This window comes from Protopterus annectens, chromosome 8.part0, assembly GCF_019279795.1.
Source record: "Protopterus annectens isolate FY-2018-M chromosome 8.part0, PAN1.0, whole genome shotgun sequence".
NCBI lineage: Eukaryota > Metazoa > Chordata > Ceratodontiformes > Protopteridae > Protopterus > Protopterus annectens.
Genome location: NC_056741.1, coordinates 1,120,370,951 through 1,120,389,590, shown reverse-complemented (window position 1 = coordinate 1,120,389,590; position 18,640 = coordinate 1,120,370,951). Strand labels below are relative to the sequence as shown.

The window sequence follows — 18,640 nt, the reverse complement described above, 5'->3', positions numbered from 1 at the left end:
AATTCACCCTGGTCTGGCCACAAAGTCTCTGATGGACAGAGGTCGATAGTAAGTAAATTAATTCCCAAGTAACATATCCCCCCCCCCCCACACACACACACACACACATAACCCTTAGCTATCTCTTTACTAACATAACCACGACATAGGTGTCCAAGGAACTCAGGGACAAAAAAACCTATTAACCTATGAACATTCATCAAACTGAATGCAGACTCAGTGCTTTCAGTACTTAGCCCACATTTCCAACACATACTTTTTATGGCCTCCACTCCACACACACAAATGAAGCAAAACTTTCTACATCTTGCCATTCACAATATGATGGGAAAATATATTTAAAGTTACTGAAGTTATGAGGTTAGATTTATCAAACTTAGTTTAGGCTCATAATTTTGGAAAGTATACCATAATTTTTGGAATGCTCACCATAAGACCTGGTTCCATACTGGTATTTCGAGTCTCTTCAAGATGAGTCCCAAAACTTGAAAAGTTTAGTGTGAACCTTGAAACATAACAACAAAGTTCAAACCTCACTGTTATACCGGAAAAACATTTTTTGCAGGGAGTGGGGCCCCTGTGCACCTTCCACATCCTCACTTCTTATACATGTTAAATGCAAGATCACAGTACCTCGGAGAAGAGTAAGAGTAGATTTCCGTGTAATTGCACATACATTCTTGTTATTCTGAGGATCTACCTTACTGTCCTGAAACATACACTAGGAACCCATAAGACCCACTTCATGAAATAAGGTAGCATTAAAGCAAAGTGTTATCATGAAGGATAATTTCACAGTCACAGTGTAAAAAAATGATTTTAGGGATGGAATTTCCCAATAACAATCTTATAATTCTTGAGACAGTCTCAAAGATAAGTTAATTATCTAGGCGCAAAATATTGAGCAATGATTTACCAGATTAAAGGAGGCTCATTTATTTGACAATTACAAACAATTAAATACTTTTTTTAGAATATTTGTCTTAGGGTCCCACATCATGAACTGGCAGGTGTTTGCAGACTAACTTTCCACTGCAGAGAATCCACAATGCAGGTGGAGACTCAAGCACTTCTTCTACAGATGCATAATTCACAGAGAGAGTTGTGCATCTATAGGTCAGTGCCCAGCAAACACCACTGTAGAATGATTGGCACACAAAATTTAACAGTGCTCATAGAGTGAGGGTGTAGGAAGCTTAGAAGAATGCACAGCAGGACCTGCTACAAAAAGTATAGAAAAGGCAAGGTACTAAGTAGGGGGGAAATGTAATGCAGAAAGGTTCACATCACAAAAGCAGTGGGTACCCTTTTTGTATTAATGTACTAGGTAATCATAGGGGGATTACCCACTTGGCAAAGTGCACAACACAGTGGCGCTATGTACTCTGCTATACACTGAGGATGGAGGAGAAGCCTTATCTGTCTATGGGACTCCTAGCAAAGCAGCACCATGTGCCTTACTTATCAGTAGTGCACAAGGGAGTCTGCAGTGGTTGCAGTGCATGCCTTAAAGTTCATATATGCTTGCACAGCTGTACCATGCAGCATACAATTATCAGTAGTGCACAAGGGAGTCTGCAGTGGTTGCAGTGCATGCCTTAAAGTTCATATATGCTTGCACAGCTGTACCATGCAGCATACAAGGAGACAGTTGTGTGCAGTGTGGATGATGAAGCTAAGAGAAAATGCAGGAAAAGGCAACTTTAAAATTAGCACTCATTTGCATCTCATTGGTACTTTGTACTCTGTGACTAGTGCTAAGCCTGTATAAAAGTCATGCCTTGTTACAGTCTCGTTACAGTCTCATACTGAGATGCCCTAATGCTGGCAGAACCCATATATGTATTCCAACCATTTCTGTAGCTTCTGTGCTATAATGGCAGTACCATCACTACCATTTTCTCCTGAGCTACTTTCTCTGCTCTATACACACACAAATATATATATATATATATATATATAGAGAGAGAGAGAGAGAGAGAAAGGGTAATTTATGCTTACAATACTTTGATTACAACTGATAGAATCAGAAGTTGTAAAAAATACAGGTAAAAACTCCAGAAACTCATGAAAAGACACCCCAGAGGTAAAGAACATGAAACAACACTTTAATGATAAAAAAACAGTAATGTGAAATGCTTTTCATCCGGTAGATTCACCACACTTCTTCAGAGAATCAATCAGAATCAGAAGTTGTATTTCCACAGGGGCACAGGTACACACAGGACTCATCTACCAGTGCAATTCTGTAACTGTAATATAATGCATTTACAGTGTTTGTACACAATGCAGTGGTTGCTAAACTGCAACAGCACTTTAAGTGATGCTGGGTAATGTATCTGCATATGTGCTGTACGCTGATTGGTGCATACATTAAATTATAACTTCTGCAGCTGTACTGTGCTGTTTCCTGCATTTTTCAGCTTACTGGCTATATTGTGTATAAACTACATCTGTGAATCCCTCCCTAATAGTATATTACAGATTTTATCCTGGAGGGTGTTTTCATACACAGTGAATAAATCACCTTTTGAGTAATAACTGCACAAAGTTAATGACATATTTAATGCTGTCAGCACTATAATAAACACACAATGAAGAAAATGTTGGCTCCAAATTATTAATACCCAGACTATAGGCGCTTACTGAAATCCTTAGTAAATAACACTGAACTACTTAGAAAAAAAATCTATCAAAAGTCATTACAGTACTTTCTTTATTTTGTGGGCAATTCCAAAGGACTGAAGATGTTTTTATAATCCAGCAGAAAATCAGCCTGCACCTTTAAACTGTAAATATAAACAAGAGTCGGGGTGGTGACTGTGATGTCCTGGATTAGGGATGAAGGTGACAATGACAGATCATTTTCTTTATTACAGATTACCAAAACAATGCAAAAATGACTTTTCTAACTTAATGGAATAAACTGCAAACCCACCAGTGATTGTACCGAGGTGAATGAAGGTGGTGTAACACTGTAGTGCATGGGATGGGAGTTTTTTTTGTTTGTTTTTTTTGCTTTGTTGTACAGTAAATCCATCCTGCAGCTGTAATAAAAGAATGTTTTTTATATCAGAATTGATACTGAAGTGTTAGACCCCAAACATTGTCCTACTGGGAAGAGACAAAGAGACACTCCCCTCAATGTTATATCTGGGTTTGGGTGCTGGAGCTGTACACAGTGCAACAAGTAGATAGGCGTCATTTTGAAATACATACAGAGTCGGCCTGATGTTTTGGACTGGACTGAAATGCAAGTGTTCTAGGTTTGCAAATGCATCTGGGAAGTTCAAAGACCAGCCAAGCAGGTGGAGGAAGGAATGGACTAGGGACTCAGATATACTTACATTAATTGCTAGCAGAGGTTAGAGGCTGCTGCAGTATGGTGTGTGCAGCAGTTAGAAGAGGGGTATAAAATGGCCCCTTGTGTCAGATACGCTCTGGGCTAAAAATGATTAGATCAAGGGACAGAAGCTTCTTTCGAAACACAGACACTCTAGAGCCCACCTTGCATCTGTGGCCTCGTGCTGGTTCAATAACATTTCCCTACTGTTAATGGTCACTTCTTAAACCAGCAGGAAGGACAACCTAAAGATGACAGGTAAGACTCCATTTTCAGAGGAAGACGTCTCTCCCCAGGAAGTGAAGAGTTTACATATGCTGGATGGCACACACATTGGCCATAATGAGTAGTAGGGCAGAATATGCTTTGAGGAAGACATGCATGGTAGCCATACCAGTGTTGGAGCAGTCTATATATCCATGAGTCAATAAAGCATATACTATAACTACATGTGCACTTTTTTTTAAGTATCTGTTTTCAAATCCAACGACTGCTGGTCTCACTATTAGGACAAGTGCAATTTACAAGCTGAGCAACCCCCATACATTGGGTAGGGGTGACAATGCATTGGGCTTCTAAAAATGTGCTCAGAATCAAAACATAAGAGGATTATGAACAGTTCACCATTTCTAAGTGCATTATTATATGTTCAAGACATGGATGCCATGAAATTTGCTGGATAGGGGAATCTTGGCATCCATGATGAGAACACATAATATTAGGTAAATATTTTTGAAATTACCATAATTCTTTGTAGTGCATAGAGCTTTATCTGCTTCATGTACTGCAAGTTACAGTAAAAAGAAAAGAAAGAAAAAAATGTCAAGTGTTTTACTGGCTTTCAAAGTGTGATAAAACACTTAGCAAACACTTTCATTAAGGTAGTGTAACACTGTCCCTTACATTTACACTCAGTTTCTATGCCACTCAACTGTCCAGATTTTCAGAGAGTATCCAGATTTTTTCCGCAGCGGTAGCGTTGTTGCCTCACAGCAACAGGTTCTCCCGCTCTATTCTTAGCTGGAGTGCAGGGAGTGCCTTCTGTGTGGAGTCTGCATGTCCTCCCCGCGGTTTGGTGGGCGTTCGAAAGGCATGCGTAAATGGGTGTGCCTTCACTGAAGGTTAAACGTCGAGCTGGCACCTCGGCGTTCGTGAAAATCTACTGCCAATCATTAGTGGACCGGAGTTCCACTGTGGTGACCCCTAACCGGGAAAAGCCAAAAGACAACAACAACAACATCCAGATTTTTGCCTCATATGTTGGGTGTATTCCTCATAAAATCCATGCTTTTCAGAAACATTACTGGGAACTGAAGACACTAAATGCATACATTTAGGTTTCAGACTTGGTATCCTTCATAAAACAGGCAAACACACATGATGTTATTCAGGTAACTTTCAAAGTTTAGAACAGGAAGTCTGGATCATGTTACCAATGGACAACATGCAAATTTTTTATTCTGCCGTAGTCATTTGTACTGGCAGACTTTGTTGCCTCTTGTGGGAACCGACCATAACAACTTTAGCTGGGGGTGCTTAACATTTGTTAAGGTTGGGTCTCACACCACTCTAGCACTTAACTGGTTTGTCTTTTTCCAAATATCGGATAGTAATCACTGCACTCCATGCACTACATGAACATTAACATTCTGGCTGTCATGGGACTTCTTTGGTTGTTGTTGTTTGTCTTTTCGGCTTTTCCCGGTTAGGGGTCGCCGCAGCGGAACTCCGGTTTGCTAATGATTGGCAGTAGATTTTTTTTATGGTGCCAAGTTGCCAGCTCGATGCCCACCCTTCAGCGAAGGCATACCCATTCACACATGTCTTTCGGAGGCCACTCGACCACAGGGAGGACATGCAGACTCCACACAGAAGGCACTCCAGCCGTGAATCGAACAGGGCACTAAGCTGCATTTGCATGAAGTCATCTGACCTCCATGCCTCTAATGACTGAGCATCTTGTGACATCATCATTATTGCTGATGTTTGTGCTTTTTCTCTGTTGTACTAAGAAGGAAAGCCACTCTACATCATATGATGCTATACTAATTTAACAGAGATTAGATTATATGACCATCAAACACCAAGAGCCAGAATGTGTTTTGTGTTGATTTGTATCTAAATTGCCATTTAGAAAGCTGATATCCCACAGAAATTATTGCAGTTTCTCTCGAGTCTAAATGTGTAGATTTAATTTTCTGAACTCATACAAACCCCATCAAAAAATGCAGAGATCACTGGAATATACAACACTATACTCATCTGTAAACTCAACATACAGAGGAAAGAAAAACTATATTTTATCTAGTTAGTCATATCAGATCTAACAAATTAGTTCTACACAGTTTTATAAAAATGGTGGCTATAAATGGGACGACCAAAGCATCATACAGTTGTCCTTATCCCCTAAAAGGGTTCCTGAAGAGACCATTGTAAATTACATTGCTTGTTTCATTAAGAGTATATAATGCCCCTGTACCATCCCTGATTAAATTATAAAGTAAAAGCATATTCTTCAATTATCATAACTTGTAACTACATCACCATGCTCTGCTTCCAATCTGATGTCTCTTACTTTTAATTGTCTGTTCATGAGAATTGTGAGTCCCTACTAAGAAACACTACTAACCCATTGTATATAATCACTTTGTTTTTATAATTGTTTGCTAACTTCTGTGTAATCTATGTAAGTTTGTCTATGAGAAGACGTACAACAGTGAATGTGGAGCTTTTCTCCCCGGGCCTCCACTGAAAATGGACATGTATCCAGTCAGACTATCCCGGTAAACAAATGTAAAATAAATAAATAATAAATAAATTGTGATAGCCTCCTCCTGCCCATGTCCTGAAGTAAACTATGTCCTGAACTTCCCAGACCTCATTCTAAAACTGCAGTAAGTAGCAGTCCTGCTTTGGCAGTTTCAAGGTGTTAAACATGCAGGGTCAAGTTTTGGCCATACACTATGGCTCAGCAGAACAGGAAACTTGACAGTCGTGCTATCTTGACCAAGGATAAAATATATTTTTGAAATATAAAAAGCAAAGTGTTGACTTTAAAAAACAAGCTCCGTAATCAAAGAACAGGCTTCCAGTTAGAGCAAGCGCAGCTTACTTATGGCAAGACCGCCACTCTCCAATACTCTATCACCACTGCATGGTCCCAAGTTCATCAGCCTATTTTTATACATTTTAGTGGGGATGGATACAAAGTAAATAAGGTGGCCAAAGCACATTTAATACTGAAAGACTTGTGTATAGTAATACGTGGATAAAACCCTGTGAAAAGCATCTTCATTCTGTACTCAGATTCTTAGGGCTAGCAAAGGGAAGTGAAAGAGATCATTGTGTAACAGAATAGGAGAAGTGGTAGAAAAACAATAGTAGACAAACAAGGAGGACACTCCTTCCCACATTTCTTCTTAAATGGCTTTTTGTAATATGTGGAAGGCCATAGTCAAAAGGAGTCTCAGACTTTGCACAAACCAAATGGTTGTGAGGGAAACAGAAGTCAAACACTTCACAATGGACATAGTAGAGTAGCTTTGTTATATTTGACAATAAATACATTTACATCTCCCCCAGTAAATATATTCAACTAGCAGAATTACCTAATGTTTTCGAAGAGGAACTGTAGACATGAGTCTGACACAAAATATGTCAGTATGTCAGTATATACATACCCCAGCATGCATGTAAGCCATTCTTCTGTATTGCAATGCTGTCAGCAACTTATCAGGAATTATAATGTGCAGGTACCCATTGAAAAGTGTAGTAACATTAGAAAACCTCAAATAAATAATACAGAGATTCCAAAATAAAAGCAATTAATGATTGCCAGTTGTGAAGTAAATTACATATGGAATGAATGACTCTAGCAAATCAGCTGTCCATTACTACTGTTCCAGAGATAAATAATGGAATCACTTGATGCTTCGAGATTTCCATTCTGCACTGTTCATGGGTATTTTACACACATCTTATTCCTTTCATATTATTAAGTTTTACCATTTTATGCACCCCATGCTTCTCATACAGCACACTTCTCTATTAAAAAGCAGCTTGAGCTGTCCAGAGTAGGTTTTTTTTTCATGCTAAAGACAGTATTTAGCTAACATGTGCTGCATCTACAGGTATTGTCTGTCTTACATTTTGTTAACATAACATTATTTATTTGCTCACCAGACTCGGTCATCAAACATAGGCATTGGCACAAGGAAGACCAAGATATCTGTAGACTTAAGCAGTGTTTCACTGCAGGTGTTTGCATAGAAATAGAAAACACCTGATTCTCACTAATCCTTTATGTTTGCTGATTTTCCTTTATAAATTACTTGAACTGAAAGTTCTAAACAAGGTATTCTGTTTTCAAAGATGTAAGCCTGGGAACTTGATATGGCATGGGATGTCATAAGCCCTTTTGCTTTCTAATCTGTAGTTAGTAGCTTCTCTTTTCTATTAGTTGTGAACATGATGACAAACTCAAGTAACCATGAACACTGCACTTGTTGATTTAGCATACCTGTTATAGTGTGGCCACATAATGATGTGACATCTTATAGATTTATTTGGTTTGTTTTTTTTTTTTTTTTGGAAACCAGGCATAGTTGGAGCTTTGTATGATCAACAGAATCTTATTATCTGCTATCTGTACTTTAAGGCATTTTAATACAAGTTAACTTGCTAACTAGTTGTTTCTATAATTCCATAGAGTAATAAAACTATGTAAGCGCTGATCATTAACTTGACAATTTGAAGCCTGGCTCCCATTGTAAATCATATTGATTGTTTCATTAACAATCTATAATGTTACTGAAGATATGCCTGCATACAAGATGGTTTCTCACATAAGCAAGGATATCCAGTTTATGCTATAGTTACTGAATTTCTACATCACACATATTTTAGTGCTATCAAGGGAAAGTATATAGATACATAGACAGACAGATAGATAGATAGATAGATAGATAGATAGATAGATAGATAGATAGATAGATAGATAGATTTTGTTTCAAATACAGTCCCATTTGGGTAATTTCTCTCAGCAGCCACAAGACTGACATAACAAACTGGAACATAATATTGGATGTTAGAAATAGCTTTCTTGGTCCATCTAGACTGGCAGAGTTTCTCTGCTCAAAGTTTCTTCAGGGATTACATTTAGTTTCAGGCTTTTTTTCCTTTTCTGACCAATGACCTTTGTATTTATGTTTCACATTTCTTAAAACAATCACTGCTGTCTGTCTACATCACTTTGGCTCATGATCCAGTTTAGAAATGTGTACCTTCTCAGTGAATAAATGTATCATGATAGCTCTTCTATATTTTTCCATGTAAATTCATAGCACTTTTATTTTGAGCATTTTTTCAAGACACTTAGTTTCTGTCAGAACCATGTGTACAACTCCTCTAAAAATCATTATATAATTCTGTCAAATGTCCACATCTCTTCATATGTCCACATCCATTCACAGGCTATAAATCCTTCATTCATATGACTTGGGTGTAGGCACATTGGAGTTTAGGCTACCTTAAGTAGTATTGCAGCCATATTTACAAAGCTATAACCTTCAAAACATCCGGTAATGCATGAATCTTGGCAGTATTCTATTTCATCTCAGTTCATATGTATGTACAAGCAGGTCAGTTATCAAATTTCAGAGACATAATGCCACTAAAGCCACACTTTTGTTAATACTGCCTTTCTGTGTATACCCTAGCATACCTCTAACTCACTATTTTGTCTAGAAATACTGCCTGTCTTTAAGTTATGAGGAATAATTATGTGTAGGTACATTCTTAACTAGAAACTCATTCAAAGTAGTAAAGGCCTTAAATGTAATGGGCTGCAGAAGTTATATGACTATATAGAGGACCTACTGTCTTTGTTATCCAAACATAGGTTCCAACTCATCAATGTGAACTACATAGTTTATACTAATATAGCTAGCTCTAAAATTCCTACAACATTCTGAGCTTCAGTGTAATTTCTGTGAGGTCAACACTGTACACTAATGATTAATAGTAATAAGATATTTATACTAAGTATTAAGATTCTCTAACCTGAGAACTGATGGTGTTATAACTGCAGCCTCCAAAATAAGTCTCAAATTGTCCCAAATCATCTAACCAGAACCCATGTTAGTGTATTTAACAGGTATAATATATGAAGTGTGCAGATTTGTTTCATATGGTTGCAGTATGTACTCTTAACAGGTATAATATATGAAGTGTGCAGATTTGTTTCATATGGTTGCAGTATGTACTCTTAACAGGTATAATATATGAAGTGTGCAGATTGTTTTCATATGGTTGCAGTATGTACTCTTGACAACATGTGCACATGAATAATTTATTTAGGAATAACTTGTTCCCTGTTATAATGGTTGAAATATAAAAGGTTGTGTAACTTTGTTGTGTGAAATCATGTGTTTTTGTTACACATTGAATCTTTCAGCCAGATGACAGGGTCTAATCAAAGCCTGTAGTTCATACTTACTGCACAAGCTACTGTTTTCTTTCAAATTTAAATTATATCCCTGCAAATGCTAGTAAATGGCAGCTATGTGTTACCTATCACATCATAGGGTTGGAAATGTATACTTCCATTACCTTATAGATGTGTAATACCGAGCCTATAATACAAATACACATTATGATGTACGGCTGTGAAACAGAGGAGATGCAGTTTAATCCTTCACCACAGTGGAGGAAAGCATATTCATTACACAGTTGTGATTTAGCATTATGGAAAACATTGGTAACAAAAAGTAGGTAAACAAAGAATGCCATATCAGAAGAATAGTAATAGCAATGGCAGAGGTAGGATTACTATAGCTTCCCACCATAAACATTAGAATAAAGCCATTATGATGATTTACAGGCAGACAATTCTATGCAGAAAGTGCCTGATATAAAAAATAAAGTTTATGTAGACACAGATACACACACGCACACAAACACACACACACATGCGCGCGCACATGCACACAGATACACACACACGCAGAAAAGTGGTAACAACATAATGCCTTTTTAAGGGAGACAAGTACTTTCTGACATTTCACAGTCTATCATTTAAACTTGAAGCCTTATATTATCATTTCTAGATAACAAGCTGTCCTAGTCCTACAGAAACAGGTTAGTGCAAGCAACAGTTTTCAGTCAGCTCCAGCGAACAACAATGTCGTTCTTAATGCAATAATGGCCAGCTATTAATATCCAGACAGGTGCAAAAATGCAAGTAAAGGTAGTATTACCTGGTGAAGGACAAGAATAAAAAGCAGGTACTTCAGTCAAAAATCCCATGGAAAACAGAAGACATGCCAGTCCAGCTTCCATTATCGAAAGTTTACTTATCATAGTCCACAAAGAAAAAATCTGTCGGCTGTCTCAAACAGACAGTGTGATTAATATGGCAGACTGAATGTGTAGAGATCACTTAGGAAATGAAGCACATTTTCTGTGTCTTCACATTGTCTTACCACAAGATCACAGCTCTACAGTCACTCTGCAGCATAATTTCTATCTAGACTTCCCACTGATACGTGACTAAGCTAGCCAGATACAGCTGGCAACAGGAAAACATTTGAGGAACTGGATACAATTTAACCACAGGTCAAGCTGGTGGGTGTTGCGAAACTACTGAGTGGAGTAACGGAGCCTAGGAGTCAGTGAGAGCCCAAACTGACTGAAACGAAGGTGAAGAGTGAGAGAGAGAGAGAGAGAGAGAGAGAGAGGGAGAGAGAGATACATATACACAAGCACACGCACGCACACACACACACACACACACACACATATATCAGGAACAGCATGAAAGAAGGGGAGTGCAGCAGGTGTAAACTGCTAACATACTGAGGAAACAGTCACTTTTACAAAAGCTCACACAGGAAAGCTAACAGTTATCAGTTAGGAGAGTAAAAAAACAGCTGAACAATTTTTTTTCTTGCTACCTGACAACAGTGCAATTTTTATTAATCATGTTGGTACATCAAGACCAGAGAGCTCTTTCCAAAGGCAAATTAAGTGATGACGAATTTTAACAAATTGCTTAAGATCCCACAGGGTTTGAGGAGGAGGGGAATTATTTTTGTTTATATAAATAAAATAAGACATACAAAAGTTTGCATACAATATGGTACAATATAGTTAAGAAATGGCACTGTAGGAACCAACCAATCAGTCAATTTCTCTATATGAATATGCATGCAAACACATGGACATACACACACAAACACACACACAGATGCATATATGAGTATATATACATACATATACGAGTGTATATCAAACATCCGATCACAAAAGTAGTTTTGCGGTTGGAACACTAATGATGACACACAACATTGCACAGCAGTAAAGTACTTTTAAATAGGCAGGCTCCAAATGCTGGAATCTCACCCTATACACATTACTTATATATACCAGCTCAATAGTCACTCAGCCACATCTACAGTACAGTACCCTATGTACTGAGTTGTAGTCGACCAAAGCATGTTCAATAACTTATAAAATAACCAAAAAAAAAGAACTGGAGCATCACAAAATGTGTAGCTGATGAACTGAAGTGCAATATCTATATCTATCTATGTATGTGTGTATCTGAGTACTATCATGTATAATTAATATAAAGTTTGTAAATATATCAGCTGGTGTGGTTTACAAAAGTTGTTCAGAAAGTCATAGGCAGAAGACTGCTAAACTAATTGCACTATATAGAATTAGGACTCAAGTGAAATATAGCTCACTATGTATTTATGTTTGTGCTTTCATCTTAGTTACAGCTTTGTCCCACTTTGAGGCAATAAAAAATAGACATAATACAGGCTTCAGAGGCAATATATTAATTTTTTCTAAATTTAAATTAGAGTTAAGTGACATGCCTGAAGGTGTTGAGCATACAAAAAAAGGATATTGTCTAACCATAGTACTAGGATCCTAATATTAATAAACAGTTATTTTAGGAAGCAATAACATGATGGTTTTATATAATGTCTCTTATATAAAAATTTAGCATTAAAGGACTTAACTTCAGGTGGAATGGCATTTCAGTAGTTGACCTTAAAGAGAAGTTGGGAGAGTAATAGCTGTGCTGAATTTACCGGTACCACGTTTGAAATAACCAGGTATACTAAAAGGCAGCTCCAGGCATTTCACTGGGAGAGTTCACAAATCTCTGACACCTCCATCTCATGAAAAAGAAAAGCTAAGAGCTTTGGTAGTTAGATTTCCAGAAAATTCGTAATACCCAGGCTCTCCGAAGTACTGTCACCATGTGCTATAAAGGTTACATTCAAAATTATTTAACAGTTTTACCCAAGAAATTCTTCATTAAAGAAAGAAAATAACATCTAACATGAAAAGCAGCACTTGACAGTGCAGAGTTACAAAGCTGCACTTGTAATGTGAAGGAATAAGTAAGAATAAGATATTTCTTAACAGTTACAACAACCTAGTACGGCATATATTGGCCTGCTTTAAATATTTTTTTGAAAATGCAGCTGAATCATTTAGTTAATAGTAATGATAAGCCTATACTGACACAATATCAGATCCTGAAAAGATTGTTTAGCATTAACGGAGATACCACTCAATACTGGGAAATACCATTTATACGTCTTGATTTCAGACTTGTATGCCTGTCTGACAGAAAGATGCATAATGTTCATACTTCTTGGCACTGCAGCACCAGTAACTACCTTGGATTTGATGAAGGGTTATACGTCATGAAGAACCACATATATATGTATATATTTATGCCTATAACTATATATAGATATAAATAGATAGATACAAGGTGCAGCTTCAAAGATTACAAAACCAAGTATATTTTATTTTTACACAGAGCTGGATTTTTTTGTGCATACATCCTGAAATCTAATTATACGTCTGACTGAAGGAACCTTTTATATATGTATATATATATATATATATATTTTTTTTTTTGCCTTCTTACTAAAAGATGAACATCTTTATTTTGACAAAGCTCAGGAACTTATCAGAGTAGGGAGCCCCGTGTTAGTATTTATTATGTATCTGTATTAGGATTTATCCAGTAATTATTTATTTACTTATTTACTTCTATTGACCTGGAATATCTAGTTGGAAAGTTTTGTTTTCAGTGGAATCCAGGAGGATATCTTGAAAGACTGTAAAGAGTATGACATAACCAATAGTTGCCAACATGTAATATGCTTAAAAAAAAAAAAACATATCTAAAACAGAGAGGATGATATAGTTTTAGGATGTGTGACATCATAATTATTCATGTGATGATCAAGCACTTTGTTGAAGAAGAAAAAACAGTACAGTATCAGAAAGATGCAGAGAGAAAAACTTGGCATGACTGCATCACTAGCAGTGGTAATGTACAAAAGCCACCTATCAACAAACAGCATAAATATATATGTTTATACAGCAGCATAGATATTAAGGATTGTGTTGTGGATTAATTACGGGAAGCCACAGTTGCATATACATTTGCTTTGAGGGTGTGGAGTTATGTTTCTATCAGCTAGATAAATATATGAAGCTACAGTCACATGGATGCTTTGATGTAGCATGAAAAGAAGAAAATAAATTGTTGCTTCTCAGCTTACTACTCGTTTGGAGTGGAGATTGCGGACATTCCAAACAGTGACAATAAATTAAAAAAATAATGCATGTTTTTAGTTTCAAACAGTTCATAGATGGTTTACCAACAATTGGTCGAATGGAAAAAATGCCAATACTGCTGATAAAAAATCAGCTGATTGAGCATACCAGCTATTTTTCTGTACGAAATCATGATACAGTGGGGATCAAAAAATTGCCCTTTCCCCTCGGTAGTGCAATAGAAGAGATGTAATCTGTAATTAGCAGGGGGTGTGGGGGCATAGCCCAGCACATATAGGAGGGATGCAGGTAGCTTGCCCCTGCAAACAACATTTTTCTTTTTTGTATTTTTGATTGGCTGCTGATTGACTGGTTGTGTTCGATCAGCTGCCTTTCAGTACTCTGAATTTTTGATATATGGATATATATATATATACATATATATATATATATATATATATATATATATATATATATATATATATATACGGATCTACTTCAAAACATCTAACTCTCAAAACATCGAAAACCCAAAACACTGAAAACTCACGTTGAAAACTCAGAACACTGAAACTTTGCATCACAACATCGAAAACTACAAAGTACATGTAAATAACACCCCCTCCACCTATAACAACACCAAACTAACAAACACACTTTTTACTACGTTTCTGCAGGAGGGAAAGCCCTCCTGCACCCCCCACACACCCCCATAAATTAAATATACCAACTCTGAGATTTCACTACAATGGAAAAAAGTTAATTTCCTAAACCCACAGTATCGCGATCCCCATACAGAATGTACACATAATGTCTAAATCACTTATGGCCTAAAAATACATACAGACTGGCAAAATAAACACTATATAAATAGTATAAATCCCTACATTATATAAATAATAACTATATAAATAAAAACTACAATGTCTTAAAGTGATAGCACAAGATTATCAGATTAAACTATAACATTTACATGTTTGATGATACACTACTCAATGCTATACATTTTCAGCGTTATGAAATCCGATGTTATGAGTTTTCAGTGTTTTGGGTTTTCAATGTTACGGTCTCAGTGTTTTGAGTTTTGATGTTATGAGAATTAGATGTTTTGAAGGGAACCATTTATATATATATATATATATATATATATATATATATATATATATATATATATATATATATGGGTCTACCTGATAACACCGACATGCCAACATGAAATAACCGACATGAAAAAAACGACAAAAAAAGAAAGTTCAAAAACACGAAACTTCACATGCCCAACAAACCAAAATCCCGACAATCAACATAACAAATACCTTTCCCGAAAAACACACACACAACACAAGCACACCAAAAACCTTACAAACCTACACTAAACCTTACATACACAACTATCTATGCACTAACCTTAACCCAAACCCTAACCCTAACGTCCGTCACTATCACATACTTACCTTACCCACACCCTGACCATAACGTCCATCCCTATCACACACTTACCTTAACATGTCGGTGTTCTCAGCATCGGGATTCTCAACTGTCGGTCTTCTCCGTTGTCAGTCTTCGGGTGTCGGTGTTGTCATCATCGGTGTTGTGCACTTTCGGCATTTTCAGGTAGACCCATATATTATATATATATATATATATATATATATATATATATATATATATATATATATATATATAGCAAGAGATAGATATATCTATGAGTATATATATATATATATATATATATATATATATATATATATATATATATATATATATATATATCTTTATAGGTTTACGGGAAACTGGGATGGCCGAATGAGTGTTTTCCAGTTTCCGAAATGCCAATTTAGAAATGTTCAAATCATCATTAGTGAATGGTTGTGTGCATTCACTATTACAGGATCGATGTTCTGATAACAGAAAGCACTACAGTGGAGATTGGGAAATTTACCCTTTTCCTCACTGTAGTGTAATCTCGGAACTGGAATATATCTGTAGGGGGTTACGTTGGAACTTCCAGTGTTCGAATGTCGAATCTGTGGTTACCATTTCCTGCTCTCCATCTACCATTTTAGAGAGCGGTCTTATTGGGGAAGCTGCATTTTTAATGTGGCAGTCCAGTGAAGTGGCTACCTGAAAATGGCAGCAGCTCTGAGTTATTCTTTTCTCTAGGAAGAAAATGTAAACATCGTCTTTTTATGGCATTCACCCATTCACTCTTTGTGAGTATTCACAGTACAGGTACGCATACCGGTGGTGTGTGTGTGTGTGTGTGTGTGTGTGTGTGTGTGTGTGTGTGTGTGTGTGTGTGTGTGTGTGTGTGTGTGTGTGTGTGTGTACAAATGCACGTATTTGTGTTGCAGTATGCATGCATACATGTGTGTTTCCATGAGTGTAAATGAGTGTGTAGAGCCTTGTTTATGAATGCTTGAAAAAAAAATGTGTGTGTGTGTGTGTGTGTGTGTGTGTGTGTGTGTGTGTGTGTGTGTGTGTGTGTGTGTGTGTGTGTGTGTATATGTGTGGGCATCAGCATCTGAATGTTTTTGTGTGTGCGTATGCATAGGGAGGGTGCATATGCTATCACAGTGCATGGGCTGTTAGGGAGAACACTAGCACAGTCAGATCTGACAGCACAGTGTTCAGTTAGACGAGACATGGTAATAAGCAACAAATGAGGTGTTTCTCTGGGCAGCTTTACCATGTGCCTGAAGCAGAGATTATCTCTGTTGTGTTACTTGACCAAACTGCATTAGCCAATTGAAACTAGCAGAGAAATTTTTTTCTGTAAATTACAGCAAGTCTTTTACAGAAACAGTGGTCTTATTAAATAGAACACAAAAGTGGTCTTTCCTTGCCTGGAACAAAATCTAAACAAAAGATACAGGTGAAAAACATCAATAACATTCACTTGCAGTACTGACTAGTCCAGTTCATTTGCTACTTTAGGGGCAACAAAATACAGTTTTTTTTTCTGGTTGACAGTTTTACATGACTTTTCAGTTAACCAGTGTTTCAGAACAAAAAGTCACTCTCAGTAGTGCACAAACAAAAATATAAAGCCTCTAAAAATCATTATCAGTACCACTCAGATTAACGCAAAGTCCCTTATTAACAGGACTTCCACTGGTGAAGAAAAAGTCTTTTACAAGTAACTCTACAGTTAGGTAATTTCAAATCTCTATTGCCAAGACTTTCACTGGCAATAATGGCTTCTCAGCTAGACTTCCATCTTGAGGATGACTGCTCTAGCCTCAGTTTGTCTCTGCTTTCACCAACATTCTCCAGATTCTTCTGGCCTCCGATGTCTGCCATGTTAGGTTTATCCTGGCTTAAAACAGTTGAGGTATACAGCTGACTTCTATTACTTGAGCTGCAGCTATCACTGCTTAAAGCGACTAGTCCATATTTCATTACTTAACAATGTATTGTCACATGTAATGCTTTCATTCTTCCCTGACTGAATACTCCATTTAACTTTGCTTCTAGATCTGCCTTACTAAATGCCCCTATTTATACCTATTTTCTCTACCTGTTAGGTTTTCACACAATGGAGCCACTATGCTGTGCTACAGATGAACCCCACCTTTTTCACACTGGCTTCAAGCCTGCTGGAAGGTCTGTGGACCCAAGAGAGACCATATGCATTGTGGAGGTGAGCAGTGGGATGCTTATGAATATGTAACTAGAAAGGCTAAGTGAAGTTCCAGGGCCCAGGTAAAGAACTTGGCACTGCTTTCCTTCTGCTGATGAAGTTATTGTAGAGAGGCATGACCTGTAATCAGGGTGAATTCTTGACCTAACAGGTAGTAACATAGGGATCCAAATGCTCACCTCCATAACAGCAAGGAATTCCCTTTCTCGGTATCTCTATCATGGAGAGCTGTGTGTCAGCTTTATTCAGTCATTTCCTTTTATAATAGAATGGATGTTCTTCATTTCCTACTTTTGGAGTTAGTACTACTTCCAGGCACACTTCTTCAGCATCTGTGTAAACAGAGAACAATTTTAAAAAGTTAGGGGACACCAGCTCTGGTTCAGCATAAAGACTCAAATTAACTTTTTGAAAAGCCTCTTCAGCTTCCTATGTGCACCTGACACATTCTAGTAACTTCCACTTGTCCTAGTTCATGAGGGTATATGCTATGGAGGCAAATTGGCTGTTTAATTTTCTATAATACCCCAACAAACCTAAAAAAGCTTATTTATGCCTATTTGTTTAGGGGATTATCCATTCCCTTACAGACTCTATCTTTTCATTTCAGGGTTTGATCAACCCTTTCCCAGTAACCCACCCAAGAAACCTTACCTCTGCCATTCCTACCTTGCATTTGGAGCATTACCATTAATTTAGGACTGTCTTAGTGAATCTAATACTGCGTTCACAAAGATATGAATGCCAGCCTTCTGAAAGAATGACTGTGTCATCCAGAAAGGCGGCAGCTCATCACTGGTGAAGGTTCAGCATTAATCGCTGGAACGTGGCCAGTCCTCAATGGAAACCAAAGGGGAGAATAGTAGGCTGAAAATAGTCCTTCTACCACAGAAAATGCAGTTTGTACTTAGCATCATTGGTTAAGGGAATCTGCCAGTAACCCTTCATAAAATCCAAGGTAGTTAGAAACCAAGCTTTCCCTAGCCAATCTAAAAAATCTCATCTATCCTGGGCATTGGGTAGTTGTCAAACGTGGAGGTAGTAGTGTGTTTTCTGAAGCC

General features: G+C 37.3%; 1 protein-coding gene across 4 annotated transcripts in view; it reads right to left on the bottom strand.

The window, feature by feature from the left end:
- The window catches only part of IL6R (interleukin 6 receptor), an 865,016-nt gene extending 854,107 nt beyond the window's left edge, over nt 1–10,909 (bottom strand). For all 4 annotated transcript variants that reach the window (XM_044080645.1, XM_044080647.1, XM_044080644.1 and 1 more), the window contains exon 1: nt 10,600–10,909. In XM_044080645.1, the coding sequence (XP_043936580.1) occupies nt 10,600–10,702 (103 nt within the window). In that variant the 5' untranslated portion in view covers nt 10,703–10,909. The remainder of the gene's footprint in view (nt 1–10,599) is intronic.
- Between the last annotated feature and the right edge of the window lie 7,731 nt (nt 10,910–18,640).